Source organism: Ictalurus furcatus, chromosome 6, assembly GCF_023375685.1.
Source record: "Ictalurus furcatus strain D&B chromosome 6, Billie_1.0, whole genome shotgun sequence".
Lineage (NCBI taxonomy): Eukaryota > Metazoa > Chordata > Actinopteri > Siluriformes > Ictaluridae > Ictalurus > Ictalurus furcatus.
This window is the reverse complement of record NC_071260.1, coordinates 520,001-547,905: the sequence shown is the minus strand read 5'-3', so window position 1 is coordinate 547,905 and position 27,905 is coordinate 520,001. Positions and strand designations below refer to the sequence as shown.

General features: G+C 42.4%; 1 protein-coding gene across 2 annotated transcripts in view; it reads left to right on the top strand.

The window, feature by feature from the left end:
* Positions 1-902: 902 nt before the first annotated feature.
* The window catches only part of wnt10a (wingless-type MMTV integration site family, member 10a), a 47,819-nt gene continuing 20,816 nt past the window's right edge, over positions 903-27,905 (top strand). Inside the window, exons 1-4 of one of the 2 annotated variants that reach the window (XM_053626112.1) lie at positions 903-980; positions 8,584-8,846; positions 14,011-14,408; positions 24,669-25,193. In XM_053626112.1, the coding sequence (XP_053482087.1) occupies positions 925-980; positions 8,584-8,846; positions 14,011-14,408; positions 24,669-25,193 (1,242 nt within the window). In that variant the 5' untranslated portion in view covers positions 903-924. Of the gene's footprint in view, positions 981-8,583; positions 8,847-14,010; positions 14,409-24,668; positions 25,529-27,905 lie in introns of those variants that run through there. The other variant, XM_053626111.1, reaches the window with a different exon arrangement.

The window sequence follows — 27,905 nt, the reverse complement described above, 5'->3', positions numbered from 1 at the left end:
CCTCATTAGTGAGGTGTGAATTAGCCAATTAATTGAATCTCCCTCTCTCTCTCTCTGTCTTTCTCTTTCCCGCTATACATCTATACTCCTCTGTCTGTCTGTCTCTCCCTCTTTCTATCTTTCTCTGTGTGTCTTTCTCTCCCTCTATTTTCTTTCTTCTCTTTTTCTGTCTTTCTATCTTTATCTCTCCCTCTGTCTGTCTTTCCTCTTCCTTGCCTTTTTCTTTCTTTAAATCTTATGTCTCTTTTTCTCTCTCTTCATTTATGTTACACAACACATACAATAATATTAACACATAAAACACACTTAAGACACTTACACACACACACACACACACACACACACGCCAACTCCTCTGCAGGGGTTTTTTCTCTATTCTCTGTGCGTGTCTCTGCCCGCACTGCCAGTGTGTGTGTGTGTGTGTGTGTGTGTGTGTGTGTGTGTGTGTGTGTGTGTGTGTGTGTGTGATGACGCTGTGGGCTGGAAAAGCTGCACGCACTACACGAGGCTCAGAATGCGACCAACAACACAAGCACGAGGTTCATAGTACACTCCACACACACGCACACACACACACTGAGAGTTCTCCTGCTCAGATTCTGCTCCAGCTGCTCACACACACACACATACACACACACACACACACCAACCATAAAGGTGCAGAAAGAACTCACCTGGAGGAAAGTTTTTTAAAGCGATGAAGGACGCCGAGCCACAGCTGCTTCTTCTCCTCCAGCAGGTCTGATCTCACGCAGGAACAGGGCTGGAGTCCTCCAACACCGATCTCACAGATGAACCTTATCTGAGGAACATCAGATCTACAGATCTTATCTGAGAGGAGCTGCAACTGAAACTCTACTGCAACACTCCAGAGGACGATATTCTACTTTATTCCACTTTTCTTTTACATTAATATATTTTTGGATGGAGAGCTTCAGGATGTTCCTCCTCTTCCACCTTCTCTCCTTTCTCCTGCACAGGTAAGCTCTTCTTCTCATTTTGTCTCTATGTCTGCTCTTGTTCTTCTCTTGTTCTCTTCCTTTTTTCTCGTCTTCATTTCAATTTTTCATATTTTCTCCATCCTTAATTCTTCCTCCTTTTCTCTTCTTAATCTCTCTTTCTTTTTTTTTTATCTTATTCCTTATTATTTTTTATCTTATTCCTTATTATTATTCCTTATTCTTATTCTCTTCTTTCTACTCCAGAGGTTCTCTTCTTCTCCTCCTCATGTAGTTCCGGTCTATTTTTTGGTTTAATTTCCTTCATTTTTATTCTCCTCCTTGCTCTCATGCTCCTCTTCATTCATTTCTTGTCTACTTTTCTGTTCTCTTTCACTTTTTCTTTTCTTCACCTACTCGAATTTTCTTCTTCCTCCTCTCTTAAACTCTTCGTCTTTCATCTCCTCTTAGACCTTTCTCTCCCTCTTCTTCTCATGCTTCTTCTCTTAATCTTTTTTGTCTTTCTTCTTCTTTCTCTTTCTTCTTCTGTCTGTCTTTCTTCTCCTCTTACACCTTCTGATCTTTCTCCCTCCATTTCTCCACTTCATTTATTTCTTCTCTATTTTTTCTATTCTCCTTCATTTTTATTCTTCTCCTACTCTCCTCTCCTTCTTCTTCTTCTTCTTCTTCCCCCCTTTCTGTTGTTTTCTCACTCTTTCTACATATTTCTTCTGTCTTTTTCTGCTACAAAAAAAAGGTTGTTTCAGAAGCTCGAGTGCTTTTTTTTTCATTTTTGATCCTTTATTATTTTACCCTTGTCATTCCCACTTCACATATAAAAGTATGTATTATAAATGGAAATAAAAATACAAAATGGAAGAAAATCTGAGATGCAGTCAATCTTCCACAGAGTGACAGTTGTTGCCCTGTATAATAACACACTTATTATCAGAGCTGAATGAAAACTGAATGTCCTGAATGTATGTGCAATTAACTTTAAGTGCAGGTTCAGATGATGGAACAGGTTTAGTCACTTTACACCAAGAGTATTTCTTTATATAAACTTTAATATAAGCAAATGTCATTTAAGGTTTTAAAAAACAAGCTGCATGAACATTTGCAAACTTTGTGATAAAAGAATGTGTCATTTATTGAGTTATTTATTATTTTGAGTATGTGGTGAACATTTAAGCAGATAAAAATCGAGTGTTTTTTGTTTTTTTTTTGTCTAAGCGATAAAGCACTCTCCTTTTGAACGCCTTTCCTTAAAAAAAAATATATGATTAAAATTCAGATGCGTGACAGCTGGATGGCAGATTTTTCTGCTCATGCTGCTCCTGATTCAGGTTTATCAGGCCATTATTTTGCTAACACCACACCGGAGGCATTTCTCCTGCACGTTAACATATTTGCATATCACTAAACCTGGGCGTAATGTGCATGTGTGACCTCTATCACTATAGTCACATTATTATTTCTGTCATTATGGTGTCTAACTATATTAAAGAATGTGAAGAATGTAGACGGGTACTCGGAGGTGCAGCGGTGCTCATTAAATGAGTTTGAAATGCATACGATTAATAAACATGAAGCGTACAGTGTGCACTTCACCTGGGGTTAGTGGTTTATTGTTATTTTCTAACAATGAAGACATTTTTCATTTATTTAGATCCCACCTGAGAGATTTTCGCGCCACATCAGATTCTGTCTCCATCGATTCTGTGATTTAGGTTGATCTGGTTTCATTTACAATGAAGATGAGATTTTAAAAAGCTTTAATTAAGCCCAAAAGTTAGTCTAAAATCAAAATGTATGTGGGGAAAGCTGCTCGTATTTAGAGGCGGGTTACGCTGCTGCTTAAGTGGATTTTCTGAGATGGGGGCGTTTCATTAGCGTCTACACCACGACCTTTAAACCCAAAGCCCACCGCTGCTTCCAGATTTCACACTCTTCTATATATAGTCATGTGTGTAAGATCAGTGTGTTGATTAGGTCATATCCAATATGCATAAAGTCCGTAGCAGGAGTTATAACACAGGTGAGCAGAGACACTTGGGTCAAAACCAAAACAAACACGAGCAAGAAGTAGGACGATTGGGCAAATAACGAGGCTTAGGAACGGACATTAACCGATCGAGACTTCGCACCGAAGCACTGAAAACGCAAGGGCTTAAATACACAAACTAATCAAGAAACAGGTGAAAACAAACATGACACTTTAGGAAGCTAAACCAGTGACGAGACATGACCTGAAACACGACCCACACGGCTATATAAACAATAACATAAAGCCGGAAACAGCTCTGTTCGTGCTGACAGCCGCGACACGTGTTACGAGCCGAAGTTTAAGCTGAGAAGGGGAATACCTAACAGCTGCATGGACATTCCTAGCTGTAATGATCGCATTAATGAGTGAAGTAATTAAACACACTCATTAATCAGCAGCACATACTGTAGAATAGCACTTGATCTAGCACATTCTGATATTTTACACGTTCCTGCTCTGAGACACTGAATCGAGGTGATGAAATCGTAACGTGTGTGTGTGTGTGTGTTAGGTGTAAGAGTTTGACTGGTTGATTTGTCAAATTAATAAAAATAGTCAGTGTTTGCGTTGTGTTAATTTGATGTGCTCTGCTGTAAAGAATACGTGCTCATGGTATGAAGGATAATCTGACCTAGCACACAGCTGCTATGCTTACAGAGAAATTTTAACTTCATTTGATCCATAAATGATTCACTCCTCCAGATAAACCTCCAGGGTTGTCCACTAATCGTAGGGTTGGTGGTTCGATTCCCAGCCCACATGATTCCACATGACTCCACATACCGAAGTGTCCCTGGGAAAGACACTGAACCCCAAGTTGCTCCCGATGGCAAGTTAGCGCCTTGCATGGCAGCTCTGCTACCATTGCTGTGTGTGTGTGTGTGTGTGTGTGTGTGAATGAGAACCAGTGTAAAGCACTTTGGATAAAAGCGCTGTATAAGTGCAGACCATTTACCATTTACCAAAAACCATGTCTCTGATTAACACGTGTCTCCTCTGATGTAATACAGTAGGGAAAAATATCATGACTGCAAATTCATTCATAACTTCACAGGGTAGTAATAAGACAGAAGATGCAGATCTCTCTCTCTCTCTCTCTCTCTCTCTCTCTCTCCCTCTCTCTCTCATTCTTTCCCTTTCTGTAAAAAAAAAAAAAAACATGTAGCTGTGAATGAATTTACAGTCAGGATTTTTATTTTTTTTTACCATGGTTCTCCATGACAGTTTTTTTTATTTTTTTAAATCCTTCGTGATATCTAAGACAGGATCTCTAACACAGTCGATGTATATTTTCTTATCAAGTGGTTTTAGTTATGAGTTATGCTAAAACTCACACAGTAGAGAGAAATTAAGGCTGTAAGTAATTACCTTCAGATGTCAGGTGCATGCTCTGAAACCATAAACATGGCCTAATGTAATAAATACTGGAATTACTGGAACTACTACTTCAAAGATTAAACTCGACTTCAAAGATGATGGCCGATGTGAGCGGCTGCATGTCGTGGCCAGGCGTTAAATACAAGCGCACGCCGACAGATAAATGATCCTGTTTTACATCTCATTAGCTTCAGTTCAAGTCACACATGTGCTTTTAGAGGACACGCTAAAGAGTCGCTGGATTGATTAGAGACATGATTTTACTGAGATCTGTGTTAGCACTCCTGCACCTTTAGCATCATCAGAATGGACAGAATAAATATATATATATATATATGTATATATATATATATATATATATATATATATATATATATATATATATATATATATATATATATATATATATATATATATATATAAACTGATGACTTCTTGAAAATAAGTTTTGACTAGGAGGATAAATTTATTGCCCTGATTTTGGCTTAACCATGAACTACTGTTGAAGTTTTGTACGTTACACATCAGTAGCGGATTACGTCTACATCTTTTCTGTAATCACTGTTTCCCAGCGACTGAGTTATAACTAATCAAGCACAGAATAAATGCTGCTCTCTATTGGCTCCTCTTACTTTCCCTTACCTTTAATGTCATATACAGTGTATACATGTATTAATGTATTTACAGTATATACAGAATTTGTTTTACATATTGCAACCTCACTGCTCATTAATCACTGCTAATCATTGCTGAATCAGATCATTATTATTATTATGATTAAATCTGAGTTTAAAAAAGAAATAAACCACTGCGGGTGTAGGAAACTAATCCACGCTGCAGGGTGTGATGCGTCCCAATGCAAAGTGGAGTTTATTTTCCTATCAAGAGTTTTATTGTTTTATTCTTCTTATTCCAGAACAATTTGGCAATAATTAAAGAACAAGATGTACCCTTTATCCATTTAAAGTGAAGTACTTTATACGCAGCTATAAACTGCCATTCCCTCACCAGCCTCTCGTTATTCTCTCTCTTGAAGTTAATAAGACTAAAAAAACGCAGCTTGTCATGTTACCGAGAAACTCCTCTGTGCTGAAGATGTGGGAAAACATAAAGTTACAGCTTCACCTCTGACTGTTACACAGCGCTGATACTGGAGACTCCTTCCTTACACGTTACATAAACACATTTCTCCTTACAGAAAACTTCACCATATCAATGATTACACACGTTAACGAGGAGCGTGCGCTGTACACGTCCCTGTGAATGAGCCGTTACTATAAAAATGATAACGTGTTAGAACGAGCGTGTTAATATAAACCTGCGCTACTGTCAGAGCCGCTGTTCTAGAGAACTATAAACACCTGACGACCAATCAGACAGTATCATGTATTAAATAAAGAATATCAGGCTGGAGCTACTTGGTGTTGCGGCGGTCATGTGGTAGAACTGAACAGAAGTCATCTGGGCCTTTAGGACCTGTTTTATGAAAACGAACAGAGTCTGTTAAATAAAATGTTAAATAAACAGCTTGATGTCATTTTACGTTTTAATTTATTTATTCATTTTCATATGATTCATTTACATGTGATTCATTTTCATATGATTCATTTACATGTGATTCATTTGTATATGATTCATTTACATGTGATTCATTTTCATGTGATTCATTTACATGTGATTCATTTACCTTTACTCTTCTCTCCTCCCTTCCATTTCCCAAATATTTCACTGAGAAGAAGAAGGAAAAAAAACAAAAAAACAAAAAAACAAAGGAAAACAAAATTAAAAGTACCAACCCCCCCCCCCCCCCCACCCCCGGCTCATCATGGCTACTCAATAACTGTCGCTGGTTATATAAATATTATAAAACCCAAGAACAGGCACAAAAATTTAAGTGGGAAGTGTCTGTAACTCCATAAAGTATTCAATAAAGGGATGCCATTTATTAAAAATAAATAAATAAATAAATAAATTCATCTAAGTTAGGAGCGTATACAATACCTGTCTTTGCATTAGAGTACCAGCAACTATAATATATCTACCGTTCGCATCAGCGATAACGTTAGTGGACGAAAACTGTAACCTTTTGTCAATTAAAATAGTGACCCCTCCTACTTTCAAATTAAAGTTCGAATGGAAGACGTATCAAATATGTAAAAACCTTAGAGCTCTTGACAGGATTACCTCTGACGTTCCAACAAATAGATCTTAAAGGCGTGCCTGTCCCAGCCGGAGTGGGACCCCCCCTCCCCCGAACACACCCAAAGTCTCCATAAAACAAAGGGAGACAGCAGTGTTTCCCACCAAGAGTTGTCCACAATGTGAAAACAACTCAAAGAGTAAGCCGAACTAACCAACTAAATTACCTAAACAAAAAAAAATTCCAGTAAGAGAAAAGTCCCCTACTGACTTCAAATCTGATAAACAGTCTGCGCACTTTAACAAATATAATGTCCTTACCTTTTAAAGACTTGTAACAAATAATATAACACAGTGTAGCACGTAAAGATGAGGAAACACCACTAATAAAATGAAATAAACTCTAACCCAGTCAGAGCATCAAAACAGAGAAGCACATTAATACAGAAGTGAATTTAAGAGGAGTAAGTCCACAAAATCTAGACGAAGTAATGCAATGACAATATCTTCAATAAGAATCCGAATTCTGTAGAGCTGGAAGGCCGAGTGCAAAAAATAATAAAAGTGAAAAAAACTCCACTATATAGGTGATGCAGTTCACCCCGATATCAAGAGTTTAACATAGTCTCCTGCTTCCTCCGCTGAAATAAAGTCCTTCTGAACACCGTTATATGTAACGCGAAGCCGAGCTGGGTGAAGTATTCCATAGCGAGCGCCCTCAATACCACGAAGTTGACGCCGGACCTCGTTAAACGCGGCCCGGGCCCGGGCGGTCTTGGCTGTGTAGTCAGGGAAAACAGAGATGGTCAAATCCCTCACTTTAATCCGCTGGAGCTCTCTCGCACGGCGTAAAATATCAACACAGTCACTGTGATAGTGGAATCTGCACACAATAGCTCGTGGTCGTTCACCAGGATTGGGCTTCGGCTGAAGGGTCCGGTGGGGCCGGTCCAGAACCGGCTCCTTCTCCAGACCAAACGCCTCTTTTAACAAGGCCGCTACAGCAGCAGTTGTACAGGTGTCAGCGCCCTCTGGAACTCCGACTATCCTAACGCTATTGCGCCGTGACCTCGACTCCAAATCCTCACATTTATTCTGTAATTGAGTCACGGTCTCAGTGAGAGACTCGATAGTAGTCTTCATATGAACTATGTCATTGGTGCAACCGGAGAGAGCGTGCCCCATTTCCCCAACAGTACCTTTCAGTGTTGATATGGTAGCCTCGGTAGCGACTTTATCACCAGCCTGCTGTCAAGCTGGATAGTAGACAGCGCATCCCTGAACATCGCCTGAAACTCCTTTTTAAAAATATCGGCAATGTCCTTCCTCAGTGAAGCCAGCAACTCAAGCCTGAGTGCGGCGAAGTCAGGGTCACTGCTCGGGGACGCAGATTCAGGGGGAGAAGGGGACTCGCTCACGGCACGCACACTAGGTCTCAGTCGTGTCTGAATGCTACCACGGGTTTTCGTGTTCTTTCCAGACATCTTAACGTGCCACAAAGTTAAAAGTGCAAATAAGGAAACGAAGTAGAACAAGTCAAAATATATTGTATGACCAAAAAGTGCTAATTAATTACAATTTTAATCGAAATCAGCAGGAGCCTCCAACTTCGCGTCCTACTCCATTGAACACCGAATTCGAAAGCTTGATGTCATTTTAATTATATTTATACTCATAAAGGAAAAAGTGTTAATCCATGCCGGCTAATCTTAAAACACAAACGAGAGTATGAGAAGAATTATTTACACAAATTCAAAGAAGTGAAGTGAGTGAACAGTTTATTATAAACTCACGTTCACACTCATGTTGATTTTTGCCTCTTGTGGGTGTGGCCTGTTTTTACTCCCCATGAGAAACAGTATATACTGTACCTTCTAAAGCTAAATAATCAGTGTGAAGATCAGATCAGTTGTGTGTGTGACCTGTTGCTTCATAGTAGCTTCGTTTACTGATTAGTTTAGCCAAGCGAGCTAACTGTGCTAGCTACGTACACTCATTAGAGGCGCCAGATCTCTATTTTCTTTTATGAATAGTGAAATAGTGAAATTCTTCATGAATCACTCTCCCTCACTTCTCTTCCAGGGCAGATTCGAATGCCATCATTGGGTTGTCCAAGCACATCGAGCCCATCCTCAACGCCAACACGGTGTGTCTAACGCTCCCGGGCCTGACAAAGAAGCAGATGGACATGTGCATGAGAAACCCGGACGTCACAGCCTCAGCCATCCAGGGCATCCAGATCGCCATCCACGAGTGCCAGCACCAGTTCAGGGGGCATCGCTGGAACTGCTCAAGCCTCGAGACGCGAAACAAGATTCCGTACGAGAGCATCGTCTTCAGCCGAGGTGAGATACAGAAGCGAGTCTGGAAAGGCTTGAGAGGGTCATGACCTGACGCAACGATGCGTTTAGGATTAAACCTTACAAACTTAAGACCTATTTAGACAGGATTAGTTTTACATGTGTATGTGGGTTAATGTAATTACTCCCAGAGTATCTCTGGGATTTGAGTCTGGTTGGAATCCATCACGTCATTAATGCTTGATTTTTTTTTACAGACTGTGTGTGCAGGAATGATTACTCTGTATTTTACCTTCTATAAATTAAACAGTAGAAATAACTCCAGGTAACATATATCCCATCTGAACTGGTAAAGATCACAGTATATCCTGTGGGAAAAGAGGTTTTGTGCTTTATCTTCAGCATTCACTCTTTTCTATTGAAAACCAAAATTTAAAAAGACACTTTCTGACTTTTTTTAAAAGACATATCAGAGAAGTGACACTGTCATCTATCCACTGAGTTCCTAGCACAGGTACAGACTACAAACATGTTATAGTCATGTGACCTATGCTCAGCTACACCCTGTACACCAAGCGCTTATAATAAAGATGTAAACAATCCATTTATATCAAAATGAAGTCTGTGTAGTACACATGAAATTGATCAGAATTACTATAGACATCCTCCAGGAACATTACTCAAGGCACATGTGTCTGGAAAACTAACCCCATCTGAATACCACTCTATCTGATGAAGCGTGTGTGGTCAGGATGAATTGCTGAGATATCACCAGTCCTGATCTTCTGTTCTCCACTCATCTATGGTTCTTCTTACTGTATACTCAGTGTTGTGATGTTGGGAAAGTGACCCGCCTGACACATTCACTCAGCCTGATGGGAAACCAACGAGGAACCTGAGCCGAGTGGAGAAACGTCTTCAAGTTTACAAGTCCAGTCACTTTGACTTACTGCTGCTAGACATGACCTCACCCACTGTGTGATGATTAATGTGGTCACTGCCTCGCCATCCTGCTCCTCACGAACGTCTCAGTGTCACAGTTGTTTAAAAGATGTGAAAAAGATGTCATGGCCAGACGTGTGAGGGAAAGTTTTTATTGTGTCCTCTGAAGATGTAGAAAAGACGATTGTTGTGGTCGTGTGTCAGATTTAATTAGGATTACGAACAGAGGCGGGCTGAATCACGACACACCGTGACTCTTCAGGTCGGTCTAATAACGGACATACGAGCTGATGACCTCAAAAAGATAGGAACGTTTAAAGCAATGAATTTTATACAGCAGTATCAATATACATAAAGTACAGCAGCATGGTTTAATTAATTCAAAGGGGTTTTTTAATGTATTTTGCCCATACATATATAGTATTATTTCCATAGAATAAGGGACTAATACAGTCACTAGTTGCCACTTTTAAAGAAAAAGAAAGCTAACGAAAGCAGATATATATATATATTATTAATGTGAAAGTGTTACAGATTAGATGAAGCCGATTTGTGAACCACCTTTATTGAATAGGATTATCACTTTCATCCACTTTGTATTAACTGAAGAGGTTTGTGTAAGACGCTTTTTTTTAATCCCCTGCCACCTGCTCCACCTACAGTCATTGTGCTGTCCTTTAAAGCGAAATAAAATGTAAATAAAATCCATCCGCTGTGGCGCTGCGTGCTTTCAGAGCCGCGGGTTGCGCGCCACTCTCCGACTCGTTTAGAGTCAGATCACAATGCTACCTCAAATTCAGACTCGTTTTCAAATGCTACCGAGGCCAGGGTTGAACATAGTGGAACAACCTCCCAAATGCTCCTGTAGACATCGCATCCTCCGTCCAAGCAAGTCTCTCATTGGGCTAGAAGGATGGTGATGTTGATGGACACGAGCTTCCACGCTGCGCTCTCAGTTTCAGAACCAGCGATTTCAGCTCGTCCACATGAGCGCGTGTTAAGAACTGGTATGTCTTTAAACAGATGTAATATTTTGCACATTTATAGCTCCAGTTGATTCATTTTTTTGCCGTTAACAGTGCAGCGTAAAGAAGCAGTGATGCTGGGAAATGTCGTTTTGTACTCTGTGTGCAGATGTTAAGTGAAGTAAGGTTTGACTAGTTTTCCGCACACAAAGAAAAACAGCGTAAAAATAGCAACGTTCTGAAACGGTTTCTTCTTGACTAGTTGACGATTTATTTTTTTTTATTACTGGTCAACTAGTAAAAATTAATACTCATGCATATCCTACTGTACTGTAGAACACTAGTTAGATAAGTTACTAAGTGCATACTACTGAAGTCACAGCTGTATAAATACATAGTCTCTGGATTCAAGTCATTCTTACACAATAGACTAATTGAGTACGCCAACATAGCTAGCTAATGTGTGCGGAGAAGCTTTACTAACTAGTTTAAAGATGCACAAACTAACACCAGAATCCTAATTTAGATGGAGCTTACAGGGGATGTTCTCGGGCCAGGAAAGAAGTAGTGTATCAGCAGTGTGCAGCGGGGTGTGTGTGTGTGTGTGTGTGTGTGTGTGAATTTGCTCTCAGCACTTTCCCAACTCTCCGCGGGCGACAACATAAACCCGTTTAGTTGGTTCGCCGTAACCTAGAGTGACATTTTCCTTCAAACTTTAATTCAATTTCCCACTTCCTGTGCCATCAGTGCAGCCGGCCGTGTCTCGCACTCTGAATTATTCGCTTGATTGATTTGCTCTCGTCAGCTCCGGAGGGAGCCTAAAACAGCATTTCCATGTCCTCCTTAGCGTCCTGGTCTAAAGTGCCATCCGTCCTCTGGCCCCTGCAGAATCACGGCACGGAAAAGATCTTGTGCGAGTCCGTGTGTGTGGGATTTTCTTTCTCTTTGTGCATGTGCATGTGTGTTTGCTCAATAGGTTTGAAATGATAACTGAATGTCATTCAAGTATTTTGTACCAAATCCCCTCCCCGAGGGTGCATGTGGTTCAACACGCACTCTTCTGAAAGCAGCGCATTCCACAGGCTGCCGGCTTCGCACCTTGTAGCTATTACATTCATTAGTCACTAGTTAAACACAGACAAAACAGGACACGGAGGTGAAAAGCCACTACTGAATACAGGACAAGTCCCAATCTGCATGCAGCGTGCTTTCTGACTGACGGCGAGCCGAGACTGAGGCCCAGCACTCCGCCACTTTATAAAGGCAACACACACCAATGTGTACACAAGGGTTACAGGAAACGCACTCGATCAGCCATGACATGTTCAGCATGTGAGGTTTGCTTCATTAGTTTTGCAATGCAACTGAGGCTAATGTAGCTAAAAAGGAAGGGAAGCTTATAGCCTGACAGTATTTCATATGTTGTTTCCGAAATTTTTAGGAAGCATTTGCAGCAAAAGATCTCATTAGGAAGGAAAGCTCCACATTTTGGCAAAAATCTGAGCTTCTTTTTACCTTCTCTGCTAAATCACACCTGTATATTTGCTTTGCTTGTGAATATCTACCACTACTAAGACCACACGTGCTGCTCTGCAGAAGCAGAGCTGAATCGCTGCTCAGTGAGCAAACTAGCCAGTTTGGGTGTTTTTATTTTTATCATGTGCTAACTGTTGACCGTAAAAAAAAATCGTTCAGGAAAATGATTTTGAATAAAATCTAAATCCTTTATCGGCAATTCCATAGTAGGTCAGGACATCAGAGAGATTAGTAAACTTGCTTTGCTGTAAACTGTGAAGTCTGCTATCGATTTTAGCCATCTGATCACCTCGTAGCAGCACATTTTCATTCCTGTACTGGACTTCTTTCATTCATTTTCTTGGATACGAGCTTTTCATGGGTTTTCACAAGCCCTGACTAGCTGGCTGACGTGTTACAGTGTCCCATTGTTGTTAGAAAAAAAACAAAAGAAAGAATACACTGATTTGGTTTGTTTGTTTATTCAGCTAACTTCATTTGTGTGGTGGTAAAGACACCACAGTGTGTTCATAGATCACCTAAAATCACTCCATAGGTAACATAATGCTTCATCAAGGATTATGTACTGTAGCTAGCTTGCTAGTCCCAAGATGTTTAATCTTATCTTGCTGCTGTTTGCTATGCACTGACCTAGCTGCTGCTAGTTTGGGATTATCAATAGCAAATAAATACACAAAGTGTGAGACGTTTTAATGTTCCTTGTAAGTTAAAGTGTATGTCTTTCTTTGAATGATTAAATATGAAATCTGGATGCTCAGCAACGCTGCTAATGTAGAATGCTAATCTAGCATAGAACATGTCTTTTTTTTTTTTGCTAAACTCTTGCTGTAAAGACCTGATGAACACTGGAGAGTGAGGAACACCAATCTACCAGCCTTGTGTCCCTTAACTACACGTTAGCCTCACATCTAGCTGAGTGTTTCTCATTCCCCAAGTTCAAAAATAAGTGTTTTACGTGTGGTGGCGGCGACGGCTCTTTCCCTCTTTCCCTTGTTAAAAGCTTTTGATTCCAGCAGGCCTGAGGAACTGTAGCCTATTTAGCCCTAAGTCGCTCTTTCATGTCCTTCTTTAATTCTCCATCTGCCCTTGAAAGTGATTTAGGAAGGCAAGCAGCCTTTATGAGCTCTACGTTTATTATTGTTTGAGACCATTAGCTGCTCCCGATCCCCTGTGGTCACCTGTTTCCATCTGTCTCTCTCTCTCTCTCTCTGTATGCCCTGTAAAAGAAAGAGAAGAAAAGAAAGGCATGTTCAGTAACTCAGTGCTGTAATGTTTCACTACCGTGTCTGGAGGAATGTCTTTAATTAAACGTGAAAGACGTAAAGTACGAATGTGGTGCCCTTTGTTTTCCACTGATACTCTGTTTATAAATATGTATGGAAAATAAAGCTAAAAGTCATTATAAACACAACAGCATAGGCAAATATATCAGATTAATAACTTTAATAATTTTTTTTTTAAAGCATTCATAAAAACTACAAACAGCATACCCCAGCTCACTTTACACTGCGAAACAAGTTAGTTCCTGTTGTCACTTACGTTATAGCAGCTAGAAACAATCGTTCCCTCACCAGTCTCTCTTTATTCTCTCTCTTTAAGTTTTTGAGCTTTATGCACCTCGAAGAAAGGAAGTGCGCATGTCTAAGAGCATGATTTACGGCGTACACTCGTATGGATATGAGCATCGATGCTTCCCTAATAACACTATTTCTGTAGTGAGTGCTGAGTGTGTTAAATGTGTGTTTCTCTGTGTGTGTATATGTCAGGGTTCAGGGAGAGCGCGTTTGCATACGCTATCGCCGCAGCAGGAGTGCTACACTCTGTCTCTAATGCCTGCTCCATGGGGAAACTGAAGGCATGTAGCTGCGATGAGAAGCGGCGTGGAAATGAAGAAGTCTTCCGTCAGAAGCTGAACCGATTGCAGCTGGAGGCCATCCACCACGGCAAGGGCATGGTGCATGGCGTGATGGAGGAGCGAGGGGGTGTCCTGGAGGACCATGGGGGGGCCAAAGGGGGCGGAGCTTTGGAGGAGTGGGAGTGGGGGGGGTGCAGTCCCAATGTGGAGTTTGGGGAGAAGTTCTCTAAAGACTTCCTGGACTCGAGAGAGACCTACAGAGACATCCACGCCCGGATGAGACTGCACAACAACCGTGTAGGACGACAGGTGTGTAACTCTGTATGTGTGTGAGTGTAAATATGTATAATTTTACACTTTTAGCGTGACACAGCAACCAACACAATTCAAGTGAAAAACAAATAAAAAGACTGATTTGACAATTTTCTTCCACTCTTACTTGAAAAATGCTCTAGCTCTATCAGATAGTGAAGGGATCTCCTGTGCACAGCCCTCTTCATGTCATTCCACAGGTTTACAGTAGGATTTAGATCGGAGCTCCATTCCAAAACATTGAGCATCTTCTTCTGAAGCTGTTCCTTTGTTGACTTGGATTTGTGCTTTGGGTCATTATTGTGCTGGAAGGTCAAATGTTTCTTCATCTTCACCCATCTAGGAGAGGACTGCAGGGTTTTTTTGTTTGTTGCCAAAGTAGATCCATGGAGCTATCCATGATTCCCTTTATCTTGATTAAAGCCCCTGTCCCAGCTGAAGAGAAGTCGCCTCAGAGTGTGATGCTGCCACCACCATGCTTCACCATTAGTGTGCTGTTCTTTAGGTGATAAGCTGTCTTACTTTTTGCAAATTATGTCCAAAAAGTTCTACCTTAGTCTCATCAGACCATAACACATTTTGCCACATGGTTTGGGGTGATTTAGGTGGTTTAAATGTGATTTAAGACTACAAGAGGCAGACCACATCAAGATTTGAATTCAAAAGTCAAGGGACAAAAAAGGTCTTGGTGCAGTAAAATTGATTGCCTGTGATTATTATTAGTCTTAGATTATATGGAGCGTCTGCTGTGAATGAGCTGTTACTATAGAAACAATAATGGGTTAAAAATGAGCGCATTCATTTAAACTTATCGTTCATGTTGATGTGTAATATGTAATGTCCATAACAGACAATTGTGCTTCTACTATTGCAATAACCACCAGCCGCCAAATGTTAATTCTCAACATTGGAGTCACATGCTCCATTATAAAGGTCATTGTATATTTTTTCCTTTTTCTTTTTTCCCTAAAATGGTTCTGGAAATTTGTTTATCACTTGAATTTTGTTAGTTGCTATAGCATATTAAATGTGGAAAAAAGATCTGACATCATTTATCTTGGTTTCATTTTTTACATCAACAATGTACATGCAAATGTACATTTGAGGTCTGACATCATGTACAGAAATGTGGATGAGTTTAAGGACTTGTATGGAAATGTGGGTCATATAAGTCATATAAGGAAATATGGGCGTGTCTGACATTATACATACAAATGTGAGTGTGTATGACGTCTTATATGGAAACGTGGGCGTGTCCGAGGTTACGCATGGAAACGTGGGCGTGTCCGAGGATATGTATGGGAACGTGGGCATGTCCGAGTTTATATATGGAAACGTGGGCATGTCCGAGGATACGTATGGAAACGTGGGCGTGTCCGAGGTTACGTATGGAAACTTGGGCATGTCCGAGGATACGTACGGAAACATGGGCATGTCCGAGTTTATATATGGAAACGTGGGCATGTCCGAGGATACGTATGGAAACGTGGGCATGTCCGAGGTTACGTATGGAAGTGTGGGCATGTCCGAGTTTATATATGGAAACGTGGGCATGTCCGAGGATACGTATGGAAAAGTGGATGTGTATGAGGTCATATAAGAAAATGTGGGTGTGTCTCAGGTTATATATGTAACTACCTCAGAGTACAAGCTCACTAAGTACTAAGCTAACACCCTCTGTGAGCATGTAGTGTGTGTGAATCCACAGGCTTTGGTGTTTGAGTGTATGGGAGATGGATCAGCTTTATGTTCTTTTCACTGTGTGTTAAAGTGATGTTTCAAAGATGAGTGCTTCTTTACACACACACACACACACACACACACACAGAGAGAGACACACACGCACACACACACGCACACACACACTGTTTGATCCGCCTTTGATGCTCAGATTTCATGGACATTAAACACTCGGTGTGATGGTCGATACTCTGGTTCTGTGCTCCAGGTTTGTTTTATGTAAAGAACAGAGACTTGTGGCATTGTGTAAATGATCAGGAAGGGTCTCTCTCTCTCTCTCTCTCACACACACACACACACACACACCTTATCCATGCTCAATTACCTGCAGCACAAGTCTGTTTCATCTGCACTGAAAACCCCCTCAGACACTTTAACCAGTAGCAACATATTCACAATTACAGGCTTAGGCTAAAGCAAACAGCTGCATTCCCCCCGACACACACACACACACACACACAAACCGTAGGGTGGGATTCGGAATGTACCAGTGCATGCTGTTCCTTGCCATGTCCTTGTTGGTGGGTTTCAGTGTGAGATGTTGGGGATTTATGGTTTGTTGCTAATATGATTAGCGTTATTGTTAGAGTTAGCAGTATGGTTAAAGCTACTGCTATAGCTAGAGTTAGATTTAAATGTGAATTTAAATGAAATGTAAGACTAGATTTAAACGTAAACATTGATCATCCTGTCTATGGTGTATGAATCCGGGTTATAACGTATCGATCTGGGTGATATGCAATAGTAGGTATATATAATTACATATAATTAAAAATTTTGTGGCATTAAATTGGATTTTTATATATGTTGGAAAAGCCCATGGACTTTTATGGAAACACATTCCTTTGTAATTTGATTGTGACTCTCAGACACACCTTTGCAGCTCATAGTTTAGCTGATTTTAATATCCTTCTTCATTAGTGCTCATTCTGTGTTATTAGATAAGAGTATGATGATGAGAAATGACATGAGATGAGCGTGATATTGCATTTTACAGGATATAATGGAGACGTGGTGTGTCTGCTCAGCTCGCTCCCACTGTGGGAAACTGCACATTGTTTGCTGCTTCCCTCCTGCGTAATTTCTCCCTGTATCGTTCCATCAGTCCATTTCTGCTCCGCTTGATTGTGCAGACAAAACCCACGAGAGATAATAGGGGGTGGTTTTTCTTCTGAACTGGCCGGCCGTCCACTCCGGACACTCAATGAGCCATGAAACTATTTCCTTATGCACATAGACACACCAGGACACATAACTGTGTTTATGTATTGGTGAGCTTTTCTTAGCCAAGCTCATACGTCTCAGTATGTTCATCATTGCAGTTGTAGTCTGAGCGCTAACTCATAATGAATAAGAATATAAATATCTTTTTAAAAAGATAAATAGATAAATATATAACAATTATACACAATAGAAGCTGTGATTTGTCTCAGAGACGCTCGACTCATCCACACTGGACACAAAATGAGCCATGAAATTATTTTCCTGTCACACAGACACAAACAAACACATTGAGGCGGGACATGTTGATGTTCCCTCTGCAGGCCTTTGTCTCATGTTAATGTTTTGGGTGAACTGCATGTTCTTCTGGCATCTGCACGTTAAGGTGTGTTTAACAGATTGTTCAGACATTTTTTTTCAACAGTTGAGAGTCAGGATTAGCGTTAGTTAGCGTGCAGCCTTATTAGGGTAGGATTAAATAACATGATGTGGTACTTTAAGAATTATCACCGGGGTATTGCAGTCTGAAAAGTGGAGAAGATAAACAAAGAGCTTCATCAGTAATACTACTGCTGTTCAAACATACCTCATAGTGATGTAATAACTTAAGTGATAATAGACATGCCCTCTGCCTTGATGTTACTGTTATTACATTTCACACTTATCAGCTGTAATGTCTTAATCTGAGCTATGACATGTCGATATGGAGTAAAACATGTTAGTGCAGGCTACAGAATGTTAGTTTGGGTTACATGAATCATTACAGTGTGTCATTGTAGGTTACATCTTATCGATCCAGGTTACTTCATATTATTGTGGGTTACAGAGTGTCATTCCCATGTACAGCGTGTCATTCCAGGCTACAGCGTGTCATTCCCATGTACAGCGTGTCATTCCAGGCTACAGCGTGTCATTCCCATGTACAGCGTGTCAGTCCAGGCTACAGTGTGTCAGTCCAGGTTACAGCGTGTCAGTCCAGGCTACAGCATGTCAGTCCAGGTTACAGCGTGTCAGTCCAGGTTACAGTATGTCATTCCCATGTACAGCGTGTCATTCCAGGTTACAGCGTGTCATTCCAGGCTACAGCATGTCATTCCCATGTACAGCGTGTCAGTCCGGGCTACAGAGTGTCAGTCCAGGTTACAGCGTGTCATTCCCATGTACAGCGTGTCAGTCCAGGCAACAGAGTGTCAGTCCAGGTTACAGTGTGTCATTCCCATGTACAGCGTGTCAGTCCAGGCTACAGCGTATCATTCCCATGTACAGCGTGTCAGTCCGGGCTACAGAGTGTCAGTCCAGGTTACAGCGTGTCATTCCCATGTACAGCGTGTCAGTCCAGGCAACAGAGTGTCAGTCCAGGCTACAGCGTGTCATTCCCATGTACAGCGTGTCAGTCCAGGCTACAGTGTGTCAGTCCAGGCTACAGCGTGTCATTCCCATGTACAGCGTGTCAGTCCAGGCTACAGAGTGTCAGTCCAGGCTACAGCGTGTCATTCCCATGTACAGCGTATCAGTCCAGGCTACAGTGTGTCATTCCCATGTACAGTGTCAGTCCAAATGATAATGCATTAGTCTGAGCTATATTGTGTTAGTATTCATTTTAGACTTAAACCTAGCATTAGCTGTTCACACTGGGAGTTTGGTACATTTGGTCAAGTGTGAAAGCAGTACCAGTCCCAGGAACAGACCTTTGGGCATCTCAACTTTGGTGCTCTGTTGTTTACTTCACGAGAACTCATGTGTGTGCTGTACATGTGTAGCTTCAGGCTGAACATCAAATACCATGATCGGTGCCTAGAACTGCATGCACAGCAGAAATGCTTCAATAATAATTCCCATTATGAAAAATCACATACATTTAACATGTGGCACAAGCACTACAGTTGGAGTTAGCACTCGTTGTCTTGGCTGAGCTTTCACAGTAGTGTCAGGATGTTTAAGTTCATGTTTCAGCGTAGCCTATTTCCGAGTGATTGATTGCTGGTTCATCACAGCACTCTCATTGCCACGTGTGATTAACATGACTTCTGTTTGGGTTGGAGAGAAGATAAAAGGAGTTGGAAGCTATGAGTTTGTTGATACGAAGTGTAGCTGCTATGATGGTGTTCAGAAACACGGCAGCCGATTTGGCCGAGTGTGATTGTGAGAGGAAACGGGGAGGAGAGGTAAAGTGCAAAAGAAAGTAAATGTGCAACTGAAACAAGCTGCTGGCAGGAGGTGAGCAGTGGAGGAGCAGGAGCACATGCCACATCACGGATCAGTGCTTAACAAGTTCAGTGTGGTGAAAGGAGTATCATCAACCTGTCACACGTCTCCTCTCACCTCATTATCCTGCAATCATCATCTCAGCTTTTACTGCCATAAACTCACCTCCACAGCATGCCATGAGTTCACCTCCACCTAACACTGTAAACTGGCCTCCACCTCTCAATGTAAACTAGCCTTCACCTCACACTGTGAAGTGGCCTCCACCTCTCAATGTAAAGTCACCTCCACCTCTCAATATAAACTGGCCTCCACCTCACACTGTAAACTGGCCTCCACCTTACACTGTAAACTGGCCTCCACCTCACACTGTACACTGGCCTCCATCTCTCAATGTAAACTGGCCTCCATCTCTCAATGTAAACTGGCCTCCACCTCACACTGTGAAGTGGCGTCCACCTCTCAATGTAAACTGGCCTCCACCTCACACTGTAAAGTGGCCTCCACCTCTCAATGTAAAGTCACCTCCACCTCACACTGTAAACTGGCCTTCACCTCTCAATGTAAACTGGCCTCCACTTCTCAGTGTAAAGTCACCTCCACCTGTCAATATAAACTGGCCTCCACCTTACACTGTAAACTGGCCTCCACCTCACACTGTAAACTGGCCTCCACCTCTCAATGTAAACTGGCCTCCACCTCTCAATGTAAACTGGCCTCCACCTCACACTGTAAACTGGCCTCCACCTCTCAATGTAAACTGGCCTCCACCTCACACTGTAAACTGGCCTCCACCTCACACTTTAAACTGGCCTCCACCTCTCAATATAAACTGGCCTCTACCTCACACTGTAAACTGGCCTCCACCTCTCAATGTAAATTGGCCTCCACCTCACACTGTGAAGTGGTGTCCACCTCTCAATGTAAAGTCACCTCCACCTCTCAATATAAACTGGCCTCCACCTTACACTGTAAACTGGCCTCCACCTCACACTGTAAACTGGCCTCCACCTCTCAATGTAAAGTCATCTCCACCTCTCAATATAAACTGGCCTCCACCTTACACTGTAAACTGGCCTCCACCTCACACTGTAAACTGGCCTTCACCTCTCAATATAAACTGGCCTCCACCTCTCAATATAAACTGGCCTCCACCTCACACTGTAAACTGGCCTCCACCTCTCAATGTAAACTGGCCTCCACATCACACTGTAAATTGGCCTCCACCTCTCAATGTAAACTGGCCTCCGCCTCACACTGTAAACTGGCCTCCACCTCTCAATGTAAACTGGCCTTCACCTCTCAATGTAAACTGGCCTCCACCTCTCAATGTAAACTGGCCTCCACCCCTCAATGTAAACTGGCCTCCACCTCACACTGTAAACTGGCCTCCACCTCACACTGTAAACTGGCCTCCACCTCACACTGTAAACTGGCCTCCACCCCTCAATGTAAACTGGCCTCCACCTCAAACTGTAAACTGGCCTCCACCTCTCAATGTAAACTGGCCTCCACCTCACACTGTAAAGTGGCCTCCACCTCTCAATGTAAAGTCACCTCCACCTCACACTGTAAACTGGCCTTCACCTCTCAATGTAAACTGGCCTCCACTTCTCAGTGTAAAGTCACCTCCACCTGTCAATATAAACTGGCCTCCACCTTACACTGTAAACTGGCCTCCACCTCACACTGTAAACTGGCCTCCACCTCTCAATGTAAACTGGCCTCCACCTCACACTGTAAACTGGCCTCCACCTCTCAATGTAAACTGGCCTCCACCTCACACTGTAAACTGGCCTCCACCTCTCAATATAAACTGGCCTCCACCTCACACTGTAAACTGGCCTCCACCTCTCAATGTAAACTGGCCTCCACCTCTCAATGTAAACTGGCCTCCACCTCACACTGTAAACTGGCCTCCACCTCTCAATGTAAACTGGCCTCCACCTCACACTGTAAACTGGCCTCCACCTCACACTGTAAACTGGCCTCCACCTCTCAATGTAAACTGGCCTCCACCTCACACTGTAAACTGGCCTCCACCTCTCAATGTAAACTGGCCTCCACCTCTCAATGTAAACTGGCCTCCACCTCTCAATGTAAACTGGCCTCCACCTCACACTGTAAACTGGCCTCCACCTCTCAATGTAAACTGGCCTCCACCTCACACTGTAAACTGGCCTCCACCTCTCAATGTAAACTGGCCTCCACCTCTCAATATAAACTGGCCTCCACTGCCCCGGATATTTTATAAAAAATGTAAAATTTAAAAATCCAATTTATTTTAATAATAGCTCATTTAAATACATTTAAAATTAAAAATGGATAATATAAAATTATATTTTTTGTTAAAAAAAAATACAAAATAAGTGAAAATATAAAATTATGAAATATTACATTTAAAATAGATTTATCTACTATTAATGTAAATATGTTTAATGTATTGAATGTCTTAATGTATGAAGATGGAGGTTTTAATTGATAGAACAAAAAGAAAAGTTTTTATCAGTCTATAAAGTAAAGTATTAAATAAACAATATGACCTGACTGCAGAGGATTGTGTGTAAATGATGGGGATGAGTGAGAGCTGAGAGAGAGAGAGAGAGATATGATGTGCAGGTGGAGGAGGAGACTAAACCCCGCCTCTCTGTCAAGAAGTGAGGAATGCAGTGTGGTCGTTGGGGTTAACATGCCTCTTCATGCCCACCCTCTGCTCATCACACCAAACACTCCTGATTACAGCTGCTGGCCATTTTGCACTCAAGCACACACACACACACACACACACACACACACATACATACATACACACATGTACATACACACACGCATATATACACACACACAATCCGTGATTTGTGACAGTTGGGTAATTACACTGTCACACACACAATCACACAGACACGCATACAGACACACACACACGCACACACACTCTGCGATTTGTGACAGTTGGGTAATTACACTGACAAACATACACACACACACACACACACACACACACACACACACACACACACACACATTTCAAAAGGTTTTACACTTCAAACACAGTGGGAAGCAAAACGGGTTTCACCTTTTTACTCTCTGATCATGGGGGAACACTTCCAAACACAGATCAATTAGTGTGTGAGAGAGAGAGAGAGAGAGAGAGAGAGAGCGGGGAAGTATTTATTCTAATATAACAGCATGTGTACGTCAAATACTCAGCGACTAAAATATACAGGAGCTCATAGATCTGTATGGAAAAGTCTGGAGAGAGAGAGAGAGAGAGAGAGAGTGTTGAGGAGTGTATAGCATGTTGATTGGTGCAGAGCAAGAGCAGAAGAACATCTGGCTGGTTAATTGCAGGAGAGAGGAGCCGAGTTTTCTATAAAGCAGCACCACACTGAGATCAAACACACCACACTGGGAACACACTCAGACCACAGGCCATACACACACACACACACACACACACACAATGTTTAGGGTGAACATTTTATCTTTTGCCACTACTATAATAATAATAATCATCATCATCATCATCATCAACATCATCATAATAATAGTATCATGATGAAAGAGGAACCTCTAGGTGTGATAGATAGATAGATAGATAGATAGATAGATGACTCAGGGCTGAATGTGCATGTGTCACTTGCCTGTTCCTTCACCATCTCTTGATGGTGCTCTTGATGAACTTCTCAACTGGTGTTACATTTCTGCTTTGATGAGGCTGAGGGGGCGTTCCCTAAGAAACCACACACACACACGCTCATCAAAGTTTTAGCTGGAACACATAACACATTTTGGAAATGTTTCCCTATTACACGTCCACATGAACACCATCATCAGTCCACTGTGGGCAAACTGATCTCAGATTCTCAGAACTGCTGTTGTACTTCCTGTTTCACACATCCCTTCCTGTTTGGGCCCCACCCCCGGAGCCATCAGGGGCTGTTGTAGGGAAAAGTTTCAATCAGAGCTGCTGACGTTTCTCTGATCACACAGGACGTGAGCAGGCATGTCCACTTCCTACACCACTGCAGGGGTAACGAGGGTTTCTCTCTCCAAATTCTTCTCTTCCCATACAAGTCATGTTTTCATTACAGAGGTGTACGAGTTAACATTTCTCATTATAACATTATTTTGGGCGCCTTAAATGTTCCCATATTCCCTATACCATCCGTTGGAGAATTATCTGCCCTATGTAATAGTGCAGATACTAGTGCATGCACACTTGGCTACATATCATGTGATACTTCCACAATCACAGATTTATCCAATGAGAATTAAGTGTGTTATACTGGGGAGGAGTTGAGCTAATGACTGCGTATGGGGACTTAGTAGTTAGCACGATTGCCTCGCACCCCCAGGGTCAGGGGCTCGAATCCCACCTCCGCCCTGTGTGTGTGCGCGGCGCTTGCAATGGCATCAGAACTACCAAACTGCCACTGCTGGGCCCCTGAGCAAAGCCCTTAACCATCAACTGCCATAAATAAATGTCAGTATATTATTGGTGTGTGTGTGTGTGTGTGTGTGTGTAATAATATAAGTTGCTTAGATACAGCAATTAACACTGTGTAAGTTTTTTGCTGAAACACAATGTGTGTGTGTGCGTGTGTCTGTGTGTCTGTCAGTATGAGGGTGGCCCTCACTTCCTTTCAGTAATTGGATCTGAGGTTTGTTAAATGAAGCTGACAGACAAAGGAAGGGAGGATTAGTCCTGCATGTACACACTCGTGCACACACACGCGTGCACACACACACACACACACACACACATAGGTTATCATGGATGAAAAAATCATTAGCCTGAGATTATACTAGATTACATGTCAGTTTTTCATTAGCGCAGGTTCAGCTGGCTGTTGATGTAATGCTCACCAAAGAAGGAAATAAATCTACTTCCTGTGGACTTCTTGTTAAACATAACATGCTCTGATTGGTTCATATATTTACCAATTTGTCATCTCAGTATTGTGGAGCACTAATCTTTTCCAAAAACCCTCATTTCAAACATGAGTTACTTTCACACTAGGCTATGATCAAGCTCCATTTCAGCGGCTTTTCTTTCTCAGCTTTTGATGCTTGTTTCCTGTCTCCCAGGTGGTGTTGGATCACATGCGGCGGAAGTGTAAATGTCACGGCACGTCAGGAAGCTGCCAGCTTAAAACGTGTTGGCAGGTGACCCCTGATTTCCGGCTAGTTGGCTCGCTGCTGAAGGAACGCTTCAACCTAGCTGCACTGATCAAAACACACAACCGCAACACGGGCCAAGTGGAGCATGTACCTCAGCATCAGCACCAGCACCACCACCATCATCATCATCATCACCACCATCATCATAATCATCAAAACCACCATCACCACCATCCCCCGCAGCACCAGCGGCGACGCAACAATGCCAACGAGCTCGTCTACTTTGAGAAGTCTCCAGATTTCTGCGAAAGTGACATCGAGTCGGACTCGGCGGGGACGCAGGGACGCATCTGCAACAAGACGAGCCAGGGCATGGACAACTGTGAGAGCCTGTGCTGTGGGCGGGGACACAACATCCTGCAGCAGACACGACGCGAACGCTGCAACTGCAAGTTCCACTGGTGCTGCTACGTCGTGTGTGAGGAGTGCAGGGTAAGCGAGTGGGTCAGCGTCTGCAAGTGACAACAGCTGACACCTGTATAAACCAATAAATATATAAACGTCCAGTGATGGGGAGGGACAAAAGGGCAGGACAAAGATGATGGACACGAGACTTCAGACATTTTCCCAAAGGACTGCTAGCATTCTGTTCTCTGTAGTAGAACAGAAAATAAAAGAACCACTTGTTGGAGTGTAACGTGTAGCTCTGCCCCCTCGTGCCCACTCTTGCCACTCACAGTAGTTCTGCACTGTGTCATTTCAGAAAAAAAAACATATTTTTTAAATGAAATACAGTATCTCACAAAAGTGAGTGCACCCCTCACATTTTTGTAAATATTTGATGATATCTTTTCATGTGACAACACTGAAGAAATGACACTTTGCTGTACACTCATTGCTAGTGAGTGTACAGCTTGTGTAACAGTGTAAATTAATGTCTAAACCGCTGGCAACAAAAGTGAGTACACCCCTAAGTGAAAATGTCCAAATTGCACCCAATTAGCCATTTTCCCTCCCCGGTGTCCTGTGACTTGTTAGTGTTACAAGGTCTCAGGTGTGAATGGGGAGCAGGTGTGTTAAATTTGGTGTCATCGCTCTCACACTCCCTCATACTGGTCACTGGAAGTTCAACATGGCACCTCATGGCAAAGAACTCTCTGAGGACATGAAAAAAAGAGTTGTTGCTCTACATAAAGATGGCCTAATCTATAAGAAGATTGCCAAGACCCTGACACTGAGCTGCAGCACGGTGGCCAAGACCATACAGCGGTTTAACAGGACAGGTTCCACTCAGAACAGGCCTCGCCATGGTCCACCAAAGAAGTTGAGTGCATGTGCTCAGCGTCATATCCAGAGGTTGTCTTCAGGAAATAGACGTATGAGTGCTGCCAGCATTGCTGCAGAGGTTGAAGGGGTGGGGGGTCAGCCTGTCAGTGCTCAGACCATACGCCACACACTGCATCAAATTGGTCTGCGTGGCTGTCGTCCCAGAAGGAAGACTCTTCTAAAGATGATGCACAAGAAAGCCCGCAAACAGTTTGCTGAAGACAAGCAGACTAAGGACATGGATTACTGGAACCATGTCCTGTGGTCTGATGAGACCAAGATAAACTTATTTGGTTCAGATGGTGTCAAGCGTGTGTGCCGGCAACCAGGTGAGGAGTACAAAGACAAGTGTGTCTTGCCTACAGTCAAGCATGGTCGTGGGAGTGTCATGGTCTGGGGCTGCATGAGTGCTGCCGGCACTGGGGAGCTACAGTTCATTGAGGGAACCATGAATGCCAACATGAACTGTGACACACTGAAGCAGAGCATGATCAGTATGCAGTATTCCAGCATGATAACGACCCCAAACACACCTCCAAGACGACCACTGCCTTGCTAAAGCAGCTGAGGGTGAAGGTGATGGACTGGCCAAGCATGTCTCCAGACCTAAACCCTACTGAGCATCTGTGGGGCATCCTCAAACAGAAGGTGGAGGAGCACAAGGTCTCTAACATCCACCAGCTCCATGATGTCGTCATGGTGTGGAAGAGGACTCCAGTGGAACCTGTGAAGCTCTGGTGAACTCCATGCCCAAGAGGGTTAAGGCAGTGCTGGAAAATAATGGTGCCCACATAAAATATTGACACTCTGGGCCCAATTTGGATATTTTCACTTAGGGGTGTACTCACTTTTGTTGCCAGCGGTTTAGACATTAATGGCTGTGTGTTGAGTTATTTTGAGGGGACAGCAAATTTACACTGTTACACAAGCTGTACACTCACTACTTTACATTGTAGCAAAGTGTCATTTCTTCAGTGTTGTCACATGAAAAGATATAATCGAATATTTACAAAAATGTGAGGGGTGTACTCACTTTTGTGAGATACTGTAAGTTAAGGTTATTAATACAAAAAATATATTGTGGATGATCACTAGAGAGCGCTCAATAACATCGCTAACTTTTAATGTTTATCTGTAAAGATCTCAGAGTAGCGGCAGTGGAGGTGAGTGACTCTCTGGTTCACAGGACGCAGACAACAAAAAAAAGATCCACCGTATTTATCCACTATGCACAGAGCCTTTGGTTTATTCCTCCATGTTTATATGTTTTAACACTTTCGTCTACGTGTAACACAAACTTGTTGGTGATTTTCTGGACTGAAATTCAGACACAAACAAGCAATATACACGCCATTTTCCTGTATGGGCATTTTTATCTTCCATAACGTTTGTACCGCCCCATTATTAGTGTTGCCATGCTCAGGAGCTACTTTGCCGTCCTAGCTAACAATCACATGAAGCCAGTGTTATGTGCTGTTTTGAACCTGATCGTAAATATTGGCGCCCAGTTAAGAAGCACAGATTCATCATTCAGGACTCAAATGCTGTTTGGTTATTATTACTTCTCTAGCATAAACAATATTATGACACACCTGTACTCATTGCATAACTGATTACCTAGCTGTTAGTCATCAGGTAGCATCATAGTGATGGAAGCATGAACGTGAGAGGAACACTTTCTCCATTAAAAACGATGACGATTCTCAGAACCATAATCTTTACTCCGTGGATGAACCCCTAATCCTCGGTTCTTTAGCTGTGCTGTAATCTCCGCTGCATGCCGAGCGCGAGTGGGGAAACCCGTCCTAAGGCCAAGGGGAATTCTGCTGGAGAAAACAAACACACACAGCTCCTCACGGCTCACTGCGGTTCACGGCA